Here is a 26,470-nt window from a genome sequence, read left to right on the forward strand (position 1 = left end):
CTGCCTTACAGGTTCAGACCGTGGCTTCACTAAGCAAAGACAACATGATTACTAAGACAGCAAGAAGCTCATGAATGACACATCATCACCGTACCTTGTTGCCTTCTCCATTAGCAGACTGTCTGGGTCCGTCACCCTGAGAAGTCTGTCTATGACCGTTCATGCCTTCCTCCTCCTTGGAATGTTCTGGGTGTGCTGCCCTCCCCAAGCAAGAGAAGAGGATAAACAAATGAGGGTGTCGCTCAAGGGGCTGGACAATCAACAGGTTAATAATACACTAGGGATCCTTCCCAACATGCTGATGGCCACCACCCAGTTCTGTCCTCTCAACCTGCACTACGACACCTGCTACAGTGCTCTCCAGAGGACAGAAGACCTGCCAGGTGTCAGGAGATGCCAAGTGGGCATTCTGCTCCAGCATTTCTGAGCTGGAACCGTGATCTGTTCTTCTCATGACTCAGGCATTCAATGCAGTGGGGTTTCCAGTTTGATTCCTAGGTCCTCCTCTGCTCACTGGGGTTTTTACTCACAAGAGAAGCCATAATGTTAATTCTGCCTCCTGCCTCTCCTACCGAATCAGTCCCGACTGGGAAGAAATGATTCTTGTCCTACTGTGTATCTCCCCACCCCCCAACCCTAAATCCATGTGTGTGTGTTGGGGCGGGGGGTGTTCATATCCCTCGGAAGAAAATATGCAGTTTTGCATCTGAGCTGAAAATACATATGTAACACATTTTGTTTACTAAGGAACAAATGTATTATTTAGTTGTTATCTATGTAAGTAAATTTTTAAGTTTATTTACAGAACTGTATAAATTAGCAAAATGTGGTTTGGCAAAATTTAATTGCAAGCACTTAAAAATACCAGCATGCTTTAGTTATCTCTGCTAGGTAGGGTTTTTATATCATGCAGTAGTTGCCCATGCACTTAGCTCATAGATGAGTTCAGAAGCCTGGTCAGCTTCTTCACCACTGCATCCCTAACACCCAGGATTGTGCCTGGTGCATGTGTGGGTGCTCCACCACCAGTTGTCAAATGAATGAAGGAATATAGGAATGAATGAATGAGAGAACAAAGTAGATAATTGATTATCAATTTTCCACCTGTCCTGATGTTTTCGTTATGCACTACATTATGTTAACAGCTGTCAAATATTTACTTGTATTTTATTCCTAACCAATTAAGATTCAGTAAAACTTTTAAAGTGAATGCACTAATTTGGAAGCGCAAGTAAGTGTATCTGAGAACCAACCGCACAGGTTAAACATCCAGGGCTGCAGTCAACCACAATGGCCACTAGAGGGAGCCACACAACCCGTCAAAGAGCAGCATTAGCTGGAAAAAACAAGCCCAGTGTGGTGGTTTCGCCCTCAGCACTTCCCAGCATAAAATTGCTATTGCTGCGGCACTGTATAATGTAGGATTCACAGGAACAAGCTGAAACAAACGCAGAACCGGAGTTTGCTAGGCATCAGACTTGTATCTCAAATTTTTCACCTCTTTACGTACAATCCCTCTGGTTTAAAAAATTAAATGTAAACGGAAGAAAAGATTTTTATCATCCCTGTGGATGACAATTAAATCCATTAAAAGTTCATCTGGAGAAAGAAAGCAAAACTATGACCTATAAATTGGAAAAATAAATTTTCAAAGCAGCGTTCCATTATTTCCTGCCTCCAGCAACATTTTTTGTAAAAGAACATTTCACTGTTGATATATTCAATTTCATTCTCTCTGGTAAAGAAACTAAAGGCATGTGCAGGCTGACCCTGAAATCTCATCAGATGGAATTATGATCCTATTGGTCAAGTTTCAAAGGCATCGTATGTAACTGAGTGTAGGAAGAAAGAAATTTCCCACAAACTCTACTCAAAGGGTCTGAATAATCTGTAAATATTTTCAGGGCCATGATAAGCCACAGATGTTACCAACAGCCAGGATCATGCAAACTTTCGATGACCTGGTCCACCAATCGGGCTGCTTCGAAAATAGATCTTAAACCATTTGCAAGGAGCACGAGTTAATTTCCCTTTGAAATGTTGTAAAATGTTTATGCCTTATTTAGAGTGAGCAATTGGTTCCACTGGGCTTCTTGCTTACAGTTCTATTTCTATGGCACATAAAATTATAGGAAGACACAAGAGAAAGAACTCGAAAAACAGAACAAGTGAAGAAAGCAACTCTAAATAAAGACCAAGAGCAAATGAAGTGGCCTAGTGAGATTTCCAGGGAAGAGAAGATTCCAGAATCATATTGTTTGGTGACCCATGGGACGTTCTAACCCACTAACGCTTGCTGATTTCCGTGAAGGGACAAACAGACTAGAAACTGAGGACCCGCAGAGCATCTGGGCTGATCCGTGACCGCATCTGAAGCCCCCACTCACCAATTTGGAAAAAATCTGGGATGTCAGCACTAACTGTCATAATGGTTGCAAGATGAAGCTGGTTGGCTGAAAACCTCCCTAAGTGAATTAAAATTCTGACTGCGGGCCCTCGGGGAGACAGAACGTGTGGGTGAAACTGGGACCTAGCCATGGTTTGTACAGGGAGTGAAAAGACTATAGCTTAGAATTACTTTTTATAAAGTACAGAGTTTTAGTAATCTAATTATACCCTAATTATAATGATGACCCTTCTTCCTTCAAGGGACTCAAGCAATGCTTCTGGAACATTCTCTGTGCAAGTCCCCTCATTTGCTGTTTTAAAGTGAGAGTTGGTGAATCTCAGAGTGAATTAAAGTGACAGGTTTGGCATCTGACTTCCAGCTCAGTTTCCTCTGACCAGACCACACCAACTCCCAGCTCTCAAAACAACCCCCAGTGGAATTCTCTGGGAGGAAGCCATCTTCCCAATTAGGGGGAAGCCTCCTCCCCCTGCTCACCCCCTCCGGCCTGTGCGATTTCCACATTCCGATACACAATCCCTTTTCTTTTTCCACTCCCTGCCAAAGAACTGCAGCGTCCAAGCACAAAGGCCTTGCACGGGGGCCGCAGCCTCATTTGTGAAGCGCGTCCATAAACCCGCACAGCTGGTCAGCTTGGTACCCGGGATGTGCGCTCGCTTCCCTTCCTAACACAACGCCACAGGGCAAGTCACTTAGCCGCCTCATTAGGATCAGAGTGGCAGCCCCATAAGGGCCCTTCCTTCCCCTGTGCCTGGTCACCCCATTAGTATCTGTAAAGATCCATTAAGCCTTCTAGCTGAAAGGCACCATAAAAGCAAAACTGATCACTATTATCATCAATAAACTCCAAGGCACTCTAGCCTGTCACCACCTAAGGTAAATCAGTCACCACGTGGAGAGAATGCCTGGCACCTGCACTGCCCATCAGCCCCGTAACGAGCCACCTACGGCGGCAGAAATGGCATCTGATACTGACAGGAGCTCGCGTTCCAGGAGGGAAGGCAAGCCAAGGCTTTAATTTGGACAGTTAATTTAAACTGTTAGAACCTCCCGCGTCTCCCACCCACAGGCAGCACCTGCAGCCCGGAGGTGTCAGCTGCCGCGGGCCTGGCCTGGCCTCACCTTTAGCACTGAGCTGAGGAGGGCCCCAGATCACTGTCAAAATGCAACTTGGAAATCCAGAGACAAGCCTGGCTGCATTCAGGACTTCCCACCCCCTGCCTCCCCTTGAAACACACCACCGAAGGCCTTGTTCTCCTGCCTCGAAAACACCCTCCATTAGAACCCCCGCAGGCAAACTCACTGGGCCACTGTCTGGATTAACCAAAACCTGAAGACAGCGTGTGCGTCTGTCAACAGGGAAACAAATAACAACACGTTCATACAACTCACACGACATCATACTACGCTGCCGTTAAAAAAGACAAAACGGACCAGGCAGCAACTGGCAGCATGTCGTCTACGCAGCGCTGCCGTCTACGCAGGTGTGTGTCCCCCCAGAGGAGAAGGGTGGGACGCTTGCTTGTCACAGTGACCCCCTGTGTGTGTCTCTTTCAAATTTTCAACCAAGTGCACATATTACCTATTCAAAATCATGTTTTCAACTGATCTTCGGTTAGACAGAGAAAATTGGTTTTCTTTATGTTTCAATAATCCATTCTAATTGTAAAAGGGGAGCCCCTTGGTCCCAGAGAGCTTCTAATTGCTAAATGGGGAGCGACTGTTTAGAGCGAGAGGGCGGGAAGGTGTGCCTCGTTCAGGAAGGGAAGGTCAGAAGACAGGGCACCACCCCCACCCAGGCTCACTCCTCCTTTGTTTGTGCAGCAACAGAAATAACCTCTACGTGGGTCTCAGTTGATCATTGTAAACTCATCTGTACCAGTTACTGACACTAGAAATGACTAGACCAAAGTGCACTGTTTTCAGCCCGACTCACAGTCCGGAAGTCCTGCCTGGAGAAGTTGAACCTTGAGCCAGATGTTGCCGCGCTGGCCCCAGGCCCCCGGGGGCTCCACCTCCCACAGGCGCCCTCGCTCCTCTGGACGGGCCAGCAGGAACTGCCTACAGACTGGGAGGAAGGCAGGGATGCGTGAGTCGGGAAGACCTCCGCCCAAGCCTGGTTCACACGAGGTCAGCCCTCCAGTGTCCCCAGACTCGGCCCACTCTGGTACTTCCTGCAGCAGCCTTCCAGCCCCCTCGCTCCCTGCTCGGACCCCTGCTGCACTCCAGCCCCAGTACACTTTCTGCTCACCTGCTTACCTGCGTGCGCCTCGCCAGCATCCCATCTGTGTGGGTCTGCTCGGGCTGCTATCACAAAATACCACAGACTGGGCCGTTTAAACAACAGAAATTTATTTTGCACAGTTCTGAAGGCTGGAAGTCCAAGATCAAGGTGTCCCAGGGTTGGTTTTTCCTGAGGCCTCTCTCCTTGGCTCATGAATGGTCCTCTTCTCATGTCTTCACATGCCGTTTCCATGCGCACGCGTCCCTGGGCTTTCTCTCTCTCTCTTCTTTTAAGGACACGAGTCATATTGGATTGGGGGCCCACCCTTATAACCTCATTTAAGCTTGATTACCTTTTGAAAGGCCCGATCTCCAAATACAGTCACATTGAGGGCTTCAACAAATAAATTTGGGGGGACATGACCCAGTCCATAGCACCATCCCTCCTTCCTCCCAAGCCTCCTGAGCCCTCCTCCCCGCCCCCAGAACCTTCCAGCTTATCCTCTGCAGACTCCTTGATTCCAGGAACCCCTGAAGGCTTGTAGACTTTTATGCCTGTGTTCTAGGGTGAACATTTTCACGTGGCAGCGTCCCGAATCCAGGAGAGTGGGAAGCTGCTCCCGGTCCTGCCCATGCCCAGGGGGGCTCCCTCGGGCCCTCTCTAGCATGTACACACCTTAATTTAAAAAATATTAATAATTTAGTGCGAAAAGAATGCTAAGGATCATCTAAGCCACAATCTTTTTGCTGGTGGAAGGTCTTGCCTTGATCTTGCTGGTGCTGACTGATCAGGTGGTGGTTGCTGAAGGTTGGGGTGGCTGTGGCCGTTTCTTAAAATAAGACAAAATGAAGTTTGTTGCATAAATTGACACTTCCTTTCATGAAAGATTTTAGTAGCATGTGATACTGTTTGATGGGATTTTACCTGCAGTGGAATTTCTTTCAAAATTGGAGCCAATCTTCTTCAACCCTGCTACTGCTTTCTCAATCAAGTTTATCCAATATACTAAATCCTTTGTTGTCATTTCAAGAATGTTCACAGCATCTTCACCAGGAGTAGATTCCATCTCAAGAAACCACTTTCTTTGCTCATCCATAAGAAGCAACTGCTCATCCATTAAGGTTTGATCATGAGATTGCAGCAATTCAGTCGCCTCTTCAGACTCCACTTCTAATTCTAGTTCTCTTGCTATTTCCACCACATCTGCAGTGACTTCCTCCACTGAAGTCTTGAACCCCTCAAAGTCATCCATAAGGCTTGGAATCAACTTCCTCCAAACTTCTGGTAATGTGGATATTTTGACCACATCTCATAAGTCACAAATGTTCTTAATGGCATCTAGAATGATGAATCCTTTCCAGAAGGTTTTCAATTTACTTTGTCCAGATCTGTCTTAGGAATCACTATATATGGTAGCTATAGCCTCATGAAACATATCTCTTAAATACTAAAACTTTAAAGTTAAAATTACTACTTGCTCCATGGGCTGCAGAATGGATGTTGTGCTAGCAGGCATGAAAACAAGATTCATCTCCTTGTACATCTTCATCAAAGCTCTTGGTTGACTAGGTGCATTGTCAATGAGCAGTCATATTTTGAAAGGAATCTTTTTTTCTGAGCAATAGGTCTCAACAGGGCTTAAAACATTTGGTAAACCATGCAATGAACAGATGTGCTGTCATCCAAGCTTTGCTGTTCCATTTCTAGAGCACAGGCGGAGTAGATTTAACATAATTCTTGAGGACCCTAGGATTTCTGGAATGGTCAATGACCATTGGCTTCAACTTTAAGTCACCAGCTGCATTAGTCCGTAATAAGAGAGTCAGCTTGTCCTTTGAAGATTTTCAGCCAGGCATTGACTTCTCTCTAGCTATGAAAGTCCTAGATGGCATCTTCTTTCAATAGAAAGCTATTTCATCTACGTTGAAAACCTTTTGTTTAGTGTAGCCACCTTCATCCATGATCTTAGCTGGATCTTCTGGATAACTTGCTGTAGCTTCTACAGCAGCACCTGCTGCTTCACCTTGCAAGTATCATAGAGATGGCTTCTTTCCTTAAACCTCATGAACCAACCTCTGTTAGCTTCAAACTTTTCTTCTGCAGCTTCCTCACCTCTCTCAGCCTTCAAAGAATGGAAGAGAGTCAGTGCCTTACTCTGGATCAGGTGTTGGCTTACGAGAATATTGTGAATGGTTTGATCTTCCATCCAGACCACTCAGACTTCCTTCATATCAGCAATAAGGCTGTTCTGCTTTCTTATTATTGTGTGTTCACTGCAGTAGCACTTTTAATTTCCTTCAAGAACTTTTCCTTTGCATTCACAACTTGGCTAACTGCTTGGTGCAAGAGGCCCAGCTTTCAGCCTGCCTTCGCTTTCGAAGTCTTCCCTCACTAAGCTTAATTATGTCTAGTTTTTTATTTAAAGTGAGTGACATGCGACTATACCTTTCACTTGGACATTTAGAGGCCTTTGTAGGGTTATTAATTGGCCTAATTTTCAATATTATTGTGTCTCAGGGAATAGGGAGGCCCAAGGAGAGGGAGAGAGATGGAGGGAACGGCCAGTCAGTGGAGCAGTCAGAGCACACCACATTTACCTGTTAAGTTAGCTGTCTTATATGGGTGCAGTCCATGACGTCCCAAAACAGTTACCATAGTAACATCAAAGATCACTGATTGCATATCACCACGATGGATATAATAATGATGAAAAAATTTGAGATATTGAGAGAATTACCAAAATGTGACACAGAGACACAAAATGAGCACATGTTCTTGGAAAAGTAGTGCCAAAAGACTTGCTTGACTCAGGATTGCCACAAACCTTCAATTTTTAAAAAATGCAGTATCTGTGAAGTATGATAAAATAAGGTATGCCTGTATTCAAAAGGCATAAACGAAGCTAGCAGAGTGCTAGATCGTAGACACATTCTGCCCTCCGATCTGGATACATATAGCTTCCTGACAACAGGGAAAGCCAGTCTCAAATTTAGAATTCTTGGACTCCTTGAAGTTTTGCACCAAAATGCGGCAATACCATTGAGCTGGCCCCCAGCCAGCAGCCCACCCCTTTTCCCTCCCACCCCAGTCCCGCCCCCGACACCCCAAGGGGCCTGCACACACCGTGGGTGCCCTACACACCCTCCATCCACAGCCCACCAGCAGCTGTCCCTGGGCTCTAGGGATGTGCGAACTGGTGGTGTGGTCCACCCTCACGAACACAGATGCAGGAACACGGTCCCCTCAGGCCCTCAGCAGCCATTGGCAGGAATTCTGGGCTCCCAGTACTCTGAGCCTGTTTAAGAGTAGCATGGACACAGGTGGACACACCCCTTGGGCCCATGGAAGGGGACACAGCTGAAAGGGGGCTTGAAGCACGGAGCCCAGGGCAGGAGTCCCTCTTGTGCAGTAAGAAGGCAGGACTGTACTCGATAATTAAGCCTGACAGGGACACCTGGGTGGCTGAAACCCCAAGAGAAGACGCGTGCCTCAGAATCAGCCCCTTCACATCTTCCTCCTCTGCAGGCAGATACAGAGAAGGGACAGCCCCTGCCCTTGGAGCCTGCTGTCCCCCGGGGAAATGGCTCTCTTCAGCTCCTTTAGCAAGATAATCCTAAACCCTAAGGCAGCCTGCACTGGGAGAGGGGGGCAACTCCCTCAATCAGAGCTCTGGAACTGAAGCAAGAACTCGGAGAGGGACTGGCAGGCCACAGGTGTGGACAGAGATCGGCCGCCTGGGCCCTGGAGTGCTCCAGCACCCGAAAGTGAGCTACACAGTGCAGCAAGCCTCAAGCACTCTTTGCAGAAATTCAAAGCTCTTCAGAGTTTAATAACAGACTAAGAGTTTGAAAATACAAAGAAACGACTAAACCCACTTGAGGAAAAGTATGTTTTCATTTTGACTTCAGAGCAACGGAAGGCTCCTTGCCTTTCCTAACTTTTCGCTCCAATCTATTATCCCAGAAGGACACTGGAAACTCAATCTGAAGGACTCAAAAGCACCTGCACACCAAGAAGTGAGGCAGGCCACAAAGCGGGTGGATGTGCTTCCAGGGGGCCTGAAGAGATGCTCTCCAGAGTCTCCCGCCGTGTTGACCTGGAGTGTGACGTTCAACATCAGAGCTTTTTGATCCTCCTCTGGCAGATACGTTATAAAGACTATGGGAGGGAGCTGTCTCAGGCAGGAAGAGGTGCTGGGAAACTCAGCACATTCAGAGCTTGCCTTTCCACGTGGTTCCTGCCTTCCCTTCAGTTCCTGGGCTCTCCTGCAGCTTCAAGTTCAAAGGACAAAGTGAAGAGCCATAAGCTTCAAATGAAAGAGCAAAGGCACTCCGAGGCCCTGCAGCAGTCTGCAGCCTGCCAGCAGCTGTCTGGAGTCACCTCCTCTCTGAGCTTGTTGATTCGGCTTTGATTGTTTCTAAATCCAATTATTTCTCCGCTTGGGAAAGCTTCTGGTGATCAAACATGAAGTCTCGGCTTGTGCTGAAGCAATGGGTGATTTCTCGGAAGGAAGGAAAACCGCGTGTGCGTGTCCCTGTACCAAGGCCTGCATCTGCCCACGAGGGCTCTCCGGATCCCCGCTCCCCAGAACCTCCTGGAATGCACATGTGTTATCCATCACTGTTACCCAAATGCTTCCACACAACACCAGGTGGGTTTACCTTGGTACATGGCAGGAGAAATCGGGCAGCTGATCCCTAGGGCCTCATCCTCTGGGAACGTCTCACAGAAGTCCTGCAGCATGGCCATCCCCAGGCCTTGGCGACGGTGTTTCCTCCTGACAAACACGGTATCGAAGACAGGCAGCAGGTAGCATGCACCGGTGCCATCGCCACACAGGCTGCCTGCGGGGAACACAAGAGATACACGCTGTCCCCTGGGCTTGTTGCTGACCCAGCAGGACCCTGCGGGGCCCCTGCACAGCCAGAGCCATGGGTAGCACCTGGAAGCAAGGTGAGCTTCACAACCTAGAAAACTGATGCTAAAATAGCAGTTCATTTCAAACTACCAGATCTCCAGTTGACTGATCAGTTTTCTTTAAAATCTCATGTTATTAATTGCTACAAGGGCAACCACTACACCACTGGACTGAAATGAGAAGCGAACCTGGAGGACTAAGCAGAGCAAGGCCGCTCAGGCACCAGCCTCCTCAGATCCCTCTCCTCACCGGGCATGGTTCGCCGAGACCCTTGGAGCCAAAGAGCAGTATCTGGGCAACATCAGAGGTCTCCCTGCAGGAGTGAAACCTGAAGTCAGGGGATGTGGGCTGGGAGACCAACCCAACCCATCATCTCTAGGGTAGGAAATCGTTTCAGTAACTCTTTAACAAGGGTTCCCTGTGTCCAACTACAGCACCAGGCCCTGCTTCCCATGAAACACTGATGGCCTTGCTGAGTACAGCAAGACAGGTGACATTTGGCACCCTCCCAACCTTTCCACCCTGAACTTGATCACAACCAAGTTCAACACCAGCACAACTGCCATTTCTGCAGTGAGAACTTGGCCTTGCAGCCAGTCACTTCTGTCATCACCCTAACCAGAAAATCAATTCCAAAGGAAGCCTACTACCTCACCTTCCACTGCACGGGTGCCTGTGCCCTCGATGCAGTGGAATGGGAAAACAAATATGTAGCATATTCAGCTCCTGTGGGAAGAGATGGTATTTGTCCCTGCCAAGATTCAGAAAGTGGTTAATTTCCAAAAAAAAAAAAAAAAAAAATACTCAGATGCTAATAAGCCAAACTGAATTGCAACGATACACACTACTATAGTGATTTGTTTGCAAAAAATGGCCGCAATTATTCCCCTCCTGTATCCACACTGATTTTGAATCTGATTTTGAAGCTCCTCCCATCCAGAGATGGGGTCAGTTTCCCCTCACCGTCAATCTGGGCTGGCCTTGTGATGTGCTTTGAGTAACAGAATGAGGCAGAGTGACACCATGACAATTCTAAGCCCGGGCTCCATGGGGCCCTGTGCACCTCTATTCTCTCTGAGATGCCAGTGACACACCACAAAACCCAGCCCAGGCCAGCCTGCTAAAGGAATATGGCCCAGGCACTCCTACAGTCCCAGCCAACATCTAGACAGCCCCAAGAAGCAGAGCCTCCTACCTGATGGGCAGGTCACCACAGGCACACAGCAAGTCCAGCTAGACTAGAAATATACCCAGCTGAGGCCAGCCCACACTGCCAACCAAAACAATTGTAAACTAAATAAAAAATTATGATTTTATGCCAACAATGAATTTAAAAATAATCTATGGCCAACAAAGAACCTCAATTCACTTGAGACAATAATTGTAAAATATTTAGGATTTCAACCTCTATGTGCTTGAGATGCTAATACCAACTTATTTGGAATTATACTACTTTAATTTATAGAAGATAAGAACAATGTTTTTCTAATGGTGAAGACTTCCAATGTTAAAAAGGTTTAAAATTAAATACAGATGCAATTCTATTCACAATAGCACTAAAAAGAAGTAAATACTTAGGAATATATTTAACAAAAGAACTGCAAGTCTTGAACACGGAAAACTAGGAAACATTGCTGAGGAGAAATAAGGAAAATCTAAATAAATAAAAAGAAATTCCATGTTCATGGACTGGATGACTCAATACTATTAAGATGGCTATTTTTCCCAAATTGATCTTCAAGTTCAATGTTAGTCCTATCAAAATCCCAGCAGGCTGTTTTTTTTTTTTTTTAGAAATTGATAAGCTAATACTAAAACTCATATGAGTCTCTAAATTAACGAAAGTTTCGAAAAAGAAGAGCAAAGTTGAAGTCTCATGCTACACAATTTCAAAGATTATTATAAAGTCAAGGTAATGAAGACCATGTGATACTGGCACAAGGATAGGCACATAGATCAATGGAACAGAACTGAGAGTCCAGGAATAAACTCTCATACTTCGATTTCAACACAGGTGTCACAGCATTTCAATGGGGAAAGGACAGACTTTTCAATAAATGGCAGTGGGATGACTGGACATCCATATGCAAAAAAAAAAAAAAAAAATGAATCCTGGCCCAGACCTAACACTCCTCACAAAAATTAACTCAAAATGGATCATAGACCTAAATGTAAATGTAAAAGTATAAAACTCCCAGAGGATCACACAGGAGAAAATCTGGATGACCTTTGGTTTGGTCAGCCAGCTCTGAAGCTCTCGCTGTGCCGAGTCTGAGGCTCTGCCCCTGTAGCTCCAGGGCCCCCACCGGGCCTGCAACTCCACTTCCGAGACTCCAGAGTTGTGCCTGGACCCCAAGACCCCACCACTGAGTCCCCACCACTACCGCTGGGCCTGCAGAACCTCCCTGAGGTCCAACACTTCACTCAGGACTCCCCAGCCCTGAGCAGCCATCACTCCTGGAGTTGATTCGAGAGACTCCCCAGAAGAGAAAACAGGTGCCCTGCATTCCTATTAACCCAGAGGCCAGAGAAGAGGAGCCAGATGAGAAGAAACCAGCAAAAGAACCCTGGCAACATGAAAGAACAAAATAGTTTGACACCCCCAAGAGAACACAATGAAGCTACAACAGTGGGCTCCACCCACAAGGAAATTGCCAAAATGAAAGAAATGGAATTCAGAATATGGATGGCAAATAAGATGATTGGAATTGAAGAGAAAGTTGAAAACCAACAAAAAGAAGCTAAAAAATATTTCAGGAAATCAATGAAAAAATGAAAAAGAGAGCTAGACAACATAAAAAAGGATATACTAGAACTTAAAGAAATGAAAGAGTTATTCAGGGAATTTCAAAATGCAGTTGAAAGCTTTAACAACAAGTGAAACCAAGGAGAACAAAGACGCTCAGAGCTTGAAGACAAGACTCTCAAGACAACCCAATCATTCAGAGAGGCAGAGAAGAGTATAAAAAAAGTCCCAGCAATCACTGAGAGAGATATGGGACTATGTGAAGCAAACTAATGTTCAAATTATAGGTATCCCTGGGGGTGAAGAAGAAAGTGCTAAAAGCATGGAAAACCTATATGAGGAAATTATTGAGGAAAACTTCCCAGGTATCGCCAGATACATACAGACATACAGATACAAGATGGACACTGAACACCAGGAAGATTCATAGCGAACAGGTGATCTTCAAGACACATAGTAATCAACCTGGCCAAAGTCAAAATGAAGGAGAAAATTCTGCAAACAGCAAGACAAAAGCATCAAATAACCTACAAAGGAAAACCCATCAGGCTAACTGCAGACTTCTCAGCTGCTGTGGCTCTGTACAGCATTTTAAGAACTTCTCTAAAAATCCAAATTCAAGTCAAGTAGTCATAGTCGCTAGTCAAAGAGAATGAGTGCTGGCTGAGCACAGTGGCTCACACCTGTAATCCCAGCATTCTGGGAGGCCAAGGAGGGAGGATCGCTTGAGCTCGGGAGTTTGCGACCAGCCTGAGCAAGAGCAAGACCCCATCTCAACTAAAAATAGAAAAAATTAGCTGGGCGTGGTAGCTGTGCCTATAGTCCCAGCTACTGAGGAGGCTGAGGCAGGAGGATTGCTTGAGCCCAGGAGTTTGAGGTTGCTGTGAGCTGACGCCACAGCACTCTAGCTGGGACAACAGAGCTAGACTCTGTCTCAAAAAAAAAAAAAGAATGATTGCAAATGATGAAGATATCTGGGACACTCCTAAACTACAGAAACTCCAAACAGAAATGGCTAAGGTTGCCCTTGTTTTCTTCCCTTCAATGCTAATAGTTTTGTGGACTGTTGATTTTAGAATGAGAGTTAAAGTAAAACCTCACTAGTTCTGATAATCTAGGGAGAATATCAGCATGAAATAGTGAAATGACTGGTGCCAATGTTTTATAAGAAAGGCAATTAATTATAGAACCGTCAGACAAAGGGAGAACCTCAAACCAGCCTATTAGCAAAATATTTGTCCAAAGAGAGGTCTACCTGAAAATATTCATTCTATATAAAGGCATCCACTTGCTTGAAAACTGAATGGGCACTTCAGCAATAATGAGGCACAAACTACTGATACACACATTGACTGGATGAATCTCATAGGCATTATACTGAGTGAAAGAAGTCAATCTCAAAAGGCTAAATACTGTATGAGTCCATTTATATGAGACAAAACTATAGTGATGGAGAATAAACCAGTGGTTGCCAGGGATAAAGTTTTTTTTGGGGGGGGGGGGGCGAGGGAATGATGAAACTATTTTTACTTTTATTGTGTTTGTGGTTATATGAAACTATACACCTATACATGGGTTAAAATTCATAGAACTTCAAAGCCCCCCAAGAGTCAATTTCACTCTATGATAATTTTTTTAAATAAGATTTGAAGTCACAGCTCACAAAAAAGGAATGTGCTAAGATGCTTAGAAGCAATGTACACTCTTCAGTAGGTAAAATCTGGCCCCTGTGATCCTATTTATGCCATGAATTTGTACATTTTGTTTTCCTCACAGGATGAAATTATAAATATAAACCTATATATTCAGCCTAGCCCAAGCTAAATTAACAGATATTCTGAATCATATGGATCTAAATTTAGGAAAAGAAATTGTCCTGCTGAAAAGTGGAGAAGCATGCCATGTGCTGTGCCCATATCCTAAGCATCAACATGTTACATAACAGTGTGACAAGCACCAAAAACAGAACCAGGACTGCAGAAACTCGTTAATGGCTCTGAACTTCTCAATGATAAGCCCCTCCTCTAGTCAACTAAACCCCATGTATTCACTAGTGAGTCTTCATAAATTATATATGCAAAATAATAAAATATTATAAAACGTATCTAATCACCATCTAAACCAGTTTTGTTTAATTTACCTGCATGTCGCTAATAGCAAGCATTTTTTAATTTATCTAAAAATAAATCGCTCTCTCAACTTACAGAAACAGATGGGAAGGCCAAGGTATGAAATTCTATGATCTATACCTAATCAGAATCTCTCTTAGGTAATGGTGGTGGAATGAAGTGGTCACTCAAATCGTCATATATAACAACTCTTTTAAAATAAATTAAAAAACGTTTAAAGACACTGCAAGGCATCCAAAAGCAGATAGAAGCCAGAGGAAAATTTAATTTCAGAAAATCGTAACTGGAATAGATAAAATTTGTGAGTTTGCAGCTTACCAGCCCCAGGGTATAATTCCACCCCCCAACACTACAGAAAACTGCTGTGGAAAACCACAGCCTTAACAGCTAAATGTATCAGATATCAAATTCAGCACTGAGAAAGGAGCAGAAATTTAAAGAGCAAGTCCTAGCAGCATGAGAACCACAGAATGAGTGAGACTCAAACTCAGAACATAAACTTCCCAAATCCCTGGCTTGTAGCTAACCTCCATGTGAGTGAAGGAGATCCCAAGGGACCCAGCAAAAAAGAAGTCAGAGACCAGAGAGACATCCACTCTTGAAAGATGGTACTACACAGGATCAGATCTGTGAATTTGACACTTCCCTTAACCAAAGACATTCCTCAACGTGGGCGGTTCTAGTGGCAAAAATCTGAAGCCAAATGGTTTGAAGGGTCAGAGTACAGAGTTCAAAACTGGCAGAAACAAGGAAACCATAGATAGGGTAAGCCACATCCATGTCCAGATCTTTGTCTGACCACCAATTCTGCAGGCACAGGGAAGAGCAGTACAGGGCCATGCTAAAGAAGCAGCCATGGGAAGCCATACAAACAGACATCAACAGCTGCATATCACAAGGGAGACAAAATTTACAGTTCGAATCCAGGCCAGTTAAATGCCTGCTAGAACGAAAATCCAACAATCCTCAGAAAACACAAAGGAACTCAGTTGCTGCCATGTACTTGCAACAATTGGTTTTCAACCAAAAATTACTAAATGTGCAAAGAAACAGGAAGGTGTGACCCATGCTCAGGAAAAAAAGGTGGTCAATATAAGTGATTTCAAATAGGCCCAGATATTAGCAGATAAGGACTTCAGCAGATAAGGCAGATGAACCTGAATGTAGATCAAGAGAATTTATCTAACCAAAGGAGAGAGAAAAATGTTTAAAGAAAAATAAAATTCCAGAGACCTGTAAGACAATATGAAGCACCCAACATACGTAAAACTGGAATCCCAGAAAAAGAACAGAGTGAGTGGTATAAAAAATATTTGAAGAAATAATGGTCAAAAACTTCCCAAATTTGGTAGAAAACAATAACTTACAGATTCAAGAAGCTCAATAAACCCCAAAAAGGATAAAAAAAAAAAAAGAAAAAGAAAAAGAAAAAAGAAAACCACTCCTATACTGCTATGGTTTGAATGTGTGCCCCCTCCAAAAAACATGTTGAAACTGAATCCTCATTGTGGCAGAATTAAGAGGTGGGGCCTTTCTAGGAAGAGATTAAGTGTGAGGGATCTGTCCTCATGAATGGATTAGTACCAGCAACTTGATCTTGGACTTCCCAGCCTCTGGAACTGTGAGAAATAAATTTCTGTCATTTATAAATTACCCAATCTCATGTAATTTTTTTATAGCAGTACAAATGCACTAAGACATAGACACATCACAGTCAACCGTAAAAAAAAAAAGAAAAAAAGGCCGAAGTTAAAGTTTGAAAATAGTCAAAGAAAAATGACACATTGTATATGAGGGGACAAAAATTAGAGTAATGGCTAACTTTTCACCAGAAATTATGAAAGTGGGCCAGGCACGGTGTAACGCCTGTAATCCTAGCACCTTGGCAGGCAGAGGTGGGAAGATTGCTTGAAGTCAGGAGTTTGAGACCAGCCTGAGCAAGAATGACAACCCGCCTCTACAAAAAATAAGAAAATTAACCAGGCATGGTGGCACGTGCCTGTAATCCTAGCTACTTGGGAAGCTGAGGCAGAGGATATCTCTTGAGCCCAGGAGTTTGAAGTTGCAGTGAGCTATGATGATGCCACTGAAGTCTAGCCAGAGTAACAGAGCGAGACTCTGTCTCAAAAAAAAAAAAAGAAAGAAAGAAAGAAAGAAAAGAAAGGAAAAGAAAAAAGAAATTATGAAAGCTAGAAAATATCAGAGCAACATATTCAAAGTGCTGAAAGAAAAGAAACCATTTCTAATAATTCCATATCCAGATAAACTGTCTTTCAAGCATGGAAGTCAAATAAAATAAAAATATTTTCAGTAAAACTAACAGAATTTGTTGCCAACAGAATGGCACTACAACAAATGCTACGAAAATTATTTAAACCTGAAGGAAAACGACCACTGGATGGCAACTTGGACCTATACAAAAAAAAAAAAAAAATTCTAAAGGTAAATATGTGAGTAAATATTTTTAAATTATCAGTTCTTTCTTTTTTAAAATATCTTTTAAAAACATGACTACTTAGTAAAACGCAGTATTGATAGGCTTATAACATAAACAGAAATCTAATATATAACAATAGCTCTAGTAAATAAAATGAGGAACAAATAAAAATATACTGCTGCAAAGGTTTCTATATTTTACCTAAAGTAATTCAATATTATCTAAGGAACTTGGGATAATTTTATGATGCATATGGAATCCTTAGAGCAAACAAATTTAAAAAATGCAAAAAGATAGAGCTAGACAGGAGGGTCACTTGATCCCAGAAGTTCAAGGCTGAAGTGAGCTATGAAAGTAAAATGAAATACTAAAAAATATTTGATTAAAATAAAAGAAGACAGAAAAATAAAAACAAAGGAACAAAAAGATGACATGAAATAAGTTGCAAAAGGGATGACCTAAGTATAACCATATCAATAATTAAATGTAGACAGACTAACTTCCAATCAAAAGACAGAGACTGTTAAGACTAGATTCACAATCTAAGACCCAATTTTATGCCGTCAGAAAAGAAAACATGCTCTAAAAATAAAGACATAAATAGACTAAATCCAAAAAAGTAAAAGCTGGAAAATATGTCTCATGCAAACAGTAAGCATAAGAAAAATGAAGTGTCTATATTAATAAGACAAAGTAGATTTTATAACACGAAATATTACTGGAGACAACTGGGGATACTTCATGCTGATAAAATGGTCAATATATCAGGTAGCTATAACAATTATAAATATAGATGTGACTAATAAGAAAGCTTTAAAATACATAAAGTAAACCTGACAGAACTAAAGGAAGAAAGAGATGAATCCACAATCAGAGGTAAAGACTTTAACAGACTTCTCTCAGAAAGTGGCATACCTGGACAAAAGTATCAATAAGAATGTGGCTATGAATGACACCATCAATCACCTTCAGCTAACTGACAGTTCTGGGACACTACAGCCAAGACCTGGAGAATATACACACTCTTGCGAGTCCATGTGGGATGTTCACAAAGACAGAGCACACACTGGGCCATAAAACAACTCTCAATAGTTCTCAGAATATTAAAATACAGCCAAATATAATGTCTCACTGCAGTAGAATTAAACTGGAAATCAACAAAAAATTAAACACCTGAGATAGCCCCCAAATATCTGGAAATTAAAAACTCACTTTTAAAGACCCATAGAAATCACAAAGTAAATTAGAAAATATTTTCAACTGCACAATAATAAAAATTGATAAATTAGACTTCATCAAAACTAAGAACCTCTGCTCTTTGAAAAAACAGTCACCAAAATGAAAATGTTTTCAAACATATATCTGACAAAGAACTGCTAACTAAAATACATAAAGAATTCTCAAAGCTCAGTAATACGAAAACAACCCAATTTTAAAAATAGGCAAAAATATTTAAACAGACACTTCATCAAATAAGATATATGAACATCAAATAAGCACATGAATACATGTTTGATATCATTCATCATTAGGGAAATGTAAATTAAAACCCAAATTAGATACTACTTCACACTTTATAGAATGGCTAAAATTAAGAAGACTGACAATACTAAGTACTAACAAGGAAGATGAACAACTGGAACTCTCATACGTTGCTGGTGGTAATATATAGAGTGATTCCAGGGAAATATTTTTATTTTGCCTCTCCAAAAATAAGTTAATCCAGAAATAGGCAGTAAAATATTTTAAGTTGGCAATGTATACATGAAAAGTGTATTTGCTTTCTTTAATTTTCTGTAGGTTTGATACTTTTCAAACCAACTACATCACTGAGTAACTAAAAATCAATTGTCACTTAACAAAACAGTTCATTGATGAAAACAATGCAATCTAGCTAGCAGCTTCAGAGAACTTTCCACTGAATTTGTGGAAGTCATCAGAAATGAGAGGCACAAATTCAAGCACCTCATCTGATTGGCCTCAGCTCAACGTCTTCAAGTCCTCCTTCCACTCCCAGGCTCTGAGTCTGCCTGGGGAAGAACGGGGCAGCCACAGGCAACCTCTGCCTCCTCCACGGGACCAGGAGCCCTTGGTATTGCAGCCTTCAGAAGCAGCAGCAGGACCAGGCAAGACCACAGTCAAGCTCCTTCTGCGCCGTACCTGTCGTTCCCACGCATGGAGTTGGAATCTGCTAACAGTTTTTGTTACTATTAGTAGGAAGGTTCTGTTACAGATTCAAGACCAGCCATTTGGTAGGAAATGACAACTAATGAGTCTCCCAGGAAAGAAGAATTACGAAAAGGTTCCCTTTGATTTTAATAATTCTCCAGGTCGGTTGGTCTATCTTAACGACTACAGGACAGGACCATTCGAAAAAGTGAAATGTCACATCAAAATCAAAGAGCAAGTGGCTACCATGACGAAAGGAGGTGAAAGACACAGGTGCCTCTATGACTGACCCTGACAAATAATGAATAAATAGTAAATACAGACACTTTGAAAAAAAGTGAGGAGTGCAGATTTATTCCATCCTGGACAGAGCATATGCACAGCATGGCTCCAAACCAAACTCAGCCTCTTCATCCCCTGCGAAAAACTCAGAGAACAGTTCATCCGTGGTGGCTCACTGGGAAAATTAATTTTTGCTAAAATTGGCAAGTTTGTAAAAACCAAATGACAGTGCTGGGACCAACTGAGTGAAAGCTGTTGACAGACTTTAAAAATTACACCTGTAGACCCAGCTACTCTGGAGGCTGAGGCAGGATGATCGCTTGAGCTCAGGCGTTCAAGGCCAGCCTGGACAATAGAGCAAGACCCTGTCTCTTAAAAAAAAAAAAAAAATTAAAGAAAGCAAATTTTAAATAGAGACCAATCCCTTCAGTAAAATGGTACTCGTTCCACATTTGCCACTTGTCACTGACCCTCAAGTCACAATCTTTTAACCTAACATTGTTATTGCCGGACTCCCTCTCTTCTGAGGTAATGTCTATAAATCTTGGCATCCGGTGTGCTTTCACTCCACATGTCAGCTCTTAGCGATGGTATTTTTCCTGACAGCTAATTAATAACATCAAAGGAAAAAAATGAAAAAGCAATGTGCTCGCAAAGTCAGTTTACACCATTAATCGCAACAAGTTTTTAAAGGGGGACATGGCACTGTCTGGGAATCAAAGGGACATGCTTTGCAGACTGTTTGCCAGTGAGATGAGACATGTGGTGACAATGAAATCCACACCTTGGGTTTATTTACAGCGCAGCTTAATTAGTGATACTTCCTGCGCCAGAAGATCCCCTCGGTGTAACACTTGCGCTAAGAGAGCCCTCCCAGCCTGGGGGGACATCTGGAGAGCCCGCCCTCACCCCAGCCTGAGACGATGGCGGCGTGTCCCTCACCTTTCATTTTGGTTGTGTAAAATCCAACAGCTGCTCCGTGTCTCCACAGAATTTTAGCTTGCTCCTTCGCAGAGTGAGGTAGAAAAAACATGTCGTCATCATCCAAATTTCTCTCCAATCTTCCAAAAATAATGACATTCAGGATGAAAAGCACAATCCTTTCCCCAAATGACTGAACCTTTGAGGGGGAAAAAAAAAAAAAAGGAACAACAATAATCAAGTGAGACCAGAGAGGAAAGTCAGACACGATAAATTTCGTGCTTGGATTCAACCCACACGTCGTCGGGGCCAGGTGTGTGCTGCACCATCAGAGGATACTTTCTGTGCTCAAGAGCCAACGTGTGAATCATGGTGTCTCACAGGGGTTTTCACACCACTGACCGGCGCGGCCTCCAGGAGCGAGGAACGATGCCAGAGGAGGCTCCCGGGTCCCCAGGGCCATGGACGTGGAATGTAAGTCCACGGAGCACAGTCACTGGCTAACGAGACAGGAGGTTAACTGCAGGAGGGCCCGGGCATTTCCCGCATTTCAGCAGATTCTCACTGGATGTAGTCCTGAAATAAACCAAATCTGCCATTTTTACAACAGCAGGGTCCTGGCCCTCAGGAGGAGGATAAACAAGTGGGGAGATCAATTGCTACACCAAAAGCAACTGATTTCCAATGGCTTGTGACAGATTTGGAACCTCCACTGGAGTCCCAATCCCAGAGAATTACCAGGACTCAAGGCCCACCCCGTTCTAAGGCTGTAAAATAGAACCTTCTCTGGCCCACAGCGACATCATCACAAGTGAGGAAATTAAATTGTGGTCAAAGTCAGGCCCACACAGAGTTAGAAGCTTTCTCCTTCACCAGCCGAAATGACTTCATGCTTCGGCCTGTTAAAATTCTCTGCATTCGTGGAGCCCACAGATGGCAATACGGGGCAGAAACTAAGGCCCCCCGCTCCTGTCCTCGTGGCAGATTTAGCTGTCTGACTAAGCCTGGACAGGGTCTCGGAATCCTCCTAAATGCAGCCCTTCGGGCAGCCACAAGCAACTGCTAAAATGTGGCACAGGAGATGAAACCAATCAGCCATTTACGAAGTGACAGTACTGTCGAATTGGAGTTTACTCGAACAACACTGCCATGTGACGGCCTATGCGTGCACGTGTGTTTGTCACCTCGTCCCATACATCACCACCAGATCAACAACTGCCATTAACTTGGGCTGTGACTTCTATCCCTGTGCTACCATTTGATTCTCACCACCCTCTGGGGAGGTCCTGGGTCACAGGTGAGGAAACTGAAGTTCAAAGCGTTAGGGAAGTGATTGCATTTATTGATTTCCCTGCCTCATTTCAAAGAGGACTTGAGGCAGCTGGAGCAGGGCAAGCTCAAAGCAATAGGCCAGGGCTCCTGTGTCCAGCCAGTGGCTCCCTTCCGCATCTTCAACTACCAGAAGTGAGATTATGGGAAAGGGGAAGTTTAATACAAATATTAATGCTTGGTTTTCTATTTAATACTTGACCCTTAAATATCATCATCATCATCAGTTGTGGCTGTGGGTTCTCAGCATGGCTTTGCTGGGAGATCTTCAGCAACTCACAACCTCTTTGAGCTTTGGTTTCTTCCACTGGTCAAGGGAGAATATCACTTAAGTGGTCTCTAAAACACTTGCATGTTTTTTAAATGCTCTGATAATAAAATTAAAGCAGCTTGCAGCACCCTAGCAAATGGCACAAAGTGCTCAGTGCCGATAAACTTACGGATCGGCCAGAGTATAAAATATTTCACCTTCATCTGGAGCTAGATCTTAGATGTGAAAAAGATTTGGGGAAACCACACCAGCTCAGCTCTGAGAAGCTGCCACATTTTGTATCTCAGACAGTGGCAGCCAAAGCAAGCTCAGCCTTTCAGAATAACTAGCTAGTCACAAAACCAGATCAGAGTGATGTGGGAGGTTATATTTTTCGACTTATAAAACCAAAACGTTCAGAGGAAAGCCAGAAGAGAAAAGCAGACTGCATCTGGCAGAAGGGAAATATCCAATCAAAAGCTGGCAGGAGAAAAAGGAAAAAAAAAGAAAATGCACTTAATTTGTCCAATTTCATTACAGGGGAAAAAATGTGCGACATGTGATTTTGACTTAGAAATCTTTCTGAAAACACAAAACTAAAATCCAGTTCTAATCCCTCATTAGGACAACTAATTATGTTAACAGAAAGAGCATTAAGAAAGCTTTTTTTGGTGGTAATTTGTGAAGAAGAGCTGGCTAAGAAACAAAATGTAATTAAAAGGAAAAGAAAAAAAAAAGTCTAGACCCAAAGTTCTACAAATGGAGAGAGGAAATAACCCCATGCATAGCTGGGGAAGGATAGATCTTTACAACGTGGCTCATTAAGCGGAAATAACATCCAAGTTTCTTTCTGTTCACAATGCAGACCACATTTTCAGAAAATGCATGGGGTTTCCTCAACTAAACTTAGAAGAGATGACAAATGAAAGAAGTAACCACTCTTGTTCTGAAAAATTAGAGAGCCAATCATAGCCTTCCTAGCAGGCAGAACAACCAATCACTAAATAGCCACCTGGCCCAACTGTGGCACAGGAGCTGGGATAGCAACACAAATGGTTCGACAGGCACCACACTGGGTACATCGTGCTCATCTTCTGAATCTCAAGCCATCATCAATTTGCTGGAAGAGAAATCTTTTCAAAATAACATCTATTGAGTCCATTAAAACCAGACCTAAAAAATACAACCCACAGAATGGGAAAAAAATATTTGCAAATCACATATATGATAAGGGACTTGCATCCAGGATGCCATATATGAAAAACTCTTACAACTTACCAGTAAAAAGTCAAATAACCCAATTAAAAAGGGGGCCAAGGATCTTAACAGATATTTTCCCAAAGAGGGTATATAACTGGCCAATAAACACATGAAAAGATGGTCAATATGCTTAGCCATCAGAGAAATGCAAACCAAAATCACAATGAGATACCATTTCACACCTACTAGGATGGATAACATAAAAGACAGACAATAATAAGTGTTGGCAAGGATATGGAGAGATTGAAGCCCTCAGACACTGCTGGTGAGAATGTAGCATGGTGCAACTGCTGGGAAGGCAGTTTGTCAGCTCCTCAATATGTCGGGCATAGAGTCACCATGTGACTAGCAATTACACTCCTAGGTATATCCCCAAGAGAACTGAAAATATATGTCCGCACAAAAACTTGTACATAAATGCTTATAGAAGTATTATTCATAATAGCCAAAAGCTGAAAACAAATGTCCATCAAATAGTGCATGGATAATAAACAAAATGTGTTATACCCATACAATGGACTATCATTCAGCCCAAAAAAGGAATGAAATACTGATACATTTCACAATATGGAAGAACCTTGAAAACATTACACTAAATCAAAGAGGCTAGTCAAAAAAGACCACCCACAGGATGACTCCATTTACATACAATGTTCAGAATAGGCAAATCCTCAGAGACAGTTTCCAGGGGCTGGGAAAAGAAGGGAATATGGGGTGACTGCTAATGGGCATGGGGACTTCTTTTTGGAGTGATAAAATGTTCTGGAATTAATAGTGATCAATATACAATGTTGTGAATATACTAAAGGTTACTGAATTATACACTTTAAGAATTAAGTTCATGGTATGCGAACTTTATATCAATGAAGCTGTTTGTTTAGGGGGGCAGGGAAAGAACTGAATTTTTTAAATTGTTCAGCAGGGAAAAAAAACTGTATTGTCAACTAATTCTCCAGACTGAACCTGAAAGAATACTGATATTTCATTAAGTATTTACAGGACCCATGAGGGGGACGGAATGGCATTCCATACAACTGTGGACAGACCCACGATTTCAAGACTGCAAAGAAGCACCACCATCTTTCTTCCCACCACAGAATTAAGATAAATATACTAATCAAATGAAAATAGACAGATGTGAGGAAAACAGTCCACACTCTCGGCTGGTCACTACCTTCCTCCTTAGCCTCTGCCCCCACCAAAGTTCAACAGAGAGGACTCCGCCTGGACCCTGAGGAGCTGCTGTGGCACCTGCCTTCACCCTTGCCATCCCAGGTCTCTGCTTTACAGCTGCTCAACAGAGCCACAGCTCTTCAAAGATTGCCAGGCCTGATGTCAGAGAGATGGAAGTTTGTACCCAGGTAAATCACTTACTGTCTGTGTTCATCTGCAAAACAAATACCTCGAAGATTCTAAAATTAGATAATCCCTATAAAGAGTCTCAGGTGATGCATAGGGTAGTATCTGACACAATTCTCTGACTCACAGTCACTAAGTGCCAGCAAACATTGTCTGAACACACCAAGCAGGACTTTCCCACAAAACAGAGTTAGTAAAGTTAATAAAGCCAAAACTTAATAAAGTTTTAAAACTTAGACATGAGGGGCCACTCAGGAAAGCAAGACAGACTTTCCACTTGGCAGATATCTGTTGCAGACAGTCATTTGTTACTATTTTCCTTGCTGGCAGGGTGTTATGGATTGAATTGTGTTCCCCACCCACACCCCACCCAAAAGATGCTGAAGTCCTAACCCGATTGTGATCCTATTTGGAAAGGGGGTCTTTGTAGATGATGAAGTCAAGATGAGGGCATCGGGGTGGTCCCTAATCCAATAGGACTGTGTCCTTATAAAAAGGGAGGATTTTGACAGAGACAGACATACGTAGATAGGAAATGATTTGATGGCATAGGGAGAAACTGTCTCTAAACCAAGGAACCCCCAGGGTTACTAGAAGCTAGGAGAGAGGCCTGGAACATTCTCTCTTACTGCCCTCCAAAGAAAGCAACCCTATCGATTCTTTGATTTCAGACTTCCAGGCTCCCGAACTGTGAGACAATCAATTTCTGTTTTAAGCCACCCAGTTCGGGGTACTTTATTACGGGAGCCCAAAGAAATGAATATACAAGGGTAGACTGATTTAAATTACTAACATGATATTAAGTACCATGACTTTTAAAACTTCTGTTGCAACATTCATTTAAAATGGCACCGACTCACCTTCATCAGCCCTTCTCTTGTGGGATCTGAGGTTCTCAGCACATCTTCCGTGAACCACCAGGACTGCTTTATGTAAACAGCCACGACTAAGGAGAAAGCCAGAGACAGTGACGATGTGCACACAGCAAGCAGCCAACAGAGGGGCAGTGCTAACCTCTAACAGGGTGCAAAGGAAAGGAAAGATTATTTGTGGGTCATGCAGGTGATATTTTTAGAGCTGAAGTTTTCTGAGCGTACTGACCAGGACATAGAGTGACCACTCTCTCCAGAAGGGGACTTCGCAGATGTTTCATAGGTGGCCTGGTGTTGACTCCAAAACAGGATATGCTCAATCTTGTTGGACAGAACTGGATACACCAATACTGACAAATTCAATGGTAAGAACTACCTCCTTTTCATGTTACAGACATTTACCAAAGTCCAATCATGTGCCACAAGTCAGAACTCCCCAAACTTAGTAAAACGCAACATTATCTAAGGGCACGGAATGAACCAACTTGGGTATCAAGCATCACCCCGGTGCTGGGCCTGGCACTGCCTTGTTTTACGTGATTGTCTTTCATTCTCACAATGAAACCGTTATTGGCATTTTTCTGAGGAAGACGCCGAAGCTCTGAGAGGCAAAGTAACTTGAAGGCAAGCGGCCAGGGCGCTGAGGAAGCCTGGGCCACTGCACTCTAAGTCCAGTGTTCCTTCCAAGAGGCCGGAACAGGGTGAATCATTCAGGGGTGGTGGGCCTGTCTGTGGATGAGAAGGTTCTGGAGCTAATATTTACAGGAGGAGAAGGGGAGGGACAACTCTCCTACTCCTACTCTCTCCCACCCCCGTCTGGACAGTCTCTGAGACCTGTTGATTCCATCTCAGAAACACCCCTCGAACCACTCTGGGCTTAGATGTGGGTCCCGCTGCTCAGTAGGGGCGACCTTGGACATACCCTCAACCTCCCTAAGCCCCGGCTCCTATCAGAGTTGCCCAAACTGATCACCCGAGGCGGCTGCGCAGTTCCAGTGAGGACCGGGTTTGAGATGCCAGCACCGGGCCTGGCACACGGTAGTGCCCAGCGTCTGCTAATCAATGAGCCGATTCTCTCCTCCTCCCCTCCTCATGTTGCAGCCACCACGTCCCATCAATTCCTGGGGCTGCCTCGTGATGGGATCTGTCCACTTCACTTCCAGCCCC

The 26,470-nt window shown here is 43.4% G+C and overlaps 1 protein-coding gene across 1 annotated transcript in view; it reads right to left on the minus strand.

The window, feature by feature from the left end:
- LOC138381950 (protein FAM169B-like) overlaps positions 1–26,470 on the minus strand; it is a 75,222-nt gene that overhangs the window by 3,908 nt on the left and 44,844 nt on the right. The window contains exons 3-7 of the mRNA XM_069466646.1: positions 25,292–25,447; positions 20,255–20,432; positions 9,293–9,475; positions 4,344–4,475; positions 95–195 (exon numbers count right to left, since the gene is read on the minus strand). Coding sequence (XP_069322747.1) covers positions 95–195; positions 4,344–4,475; positions 9,293–9,475; positions 20,255–20,432; positions 25,292–25,447 — 750 coding nt within the window. The remainder of the gene's footprint in view (positions 1–94; positions 196–4,343; positions 4,476–9,292; positions 9,476–20,254; positions 20,433–25,291; positions 25,448–26,470) is intronic.

Source organism: Eulemur rufifrons, chromosome 3 (genome assembly GCF_041146395.1).
Source record: "Eulemur rufifrons isolate Redbay chromosome 3, OSU_ERuf_1, whole genome shotgun sequence".
NCBI classification, from domain to species: domain Eukaryota; kingdom Metazoa; phylum Chordata; class Mammalia; order Primates; family Lemuridae; genus Eulemur; species Eulemur rufifrons.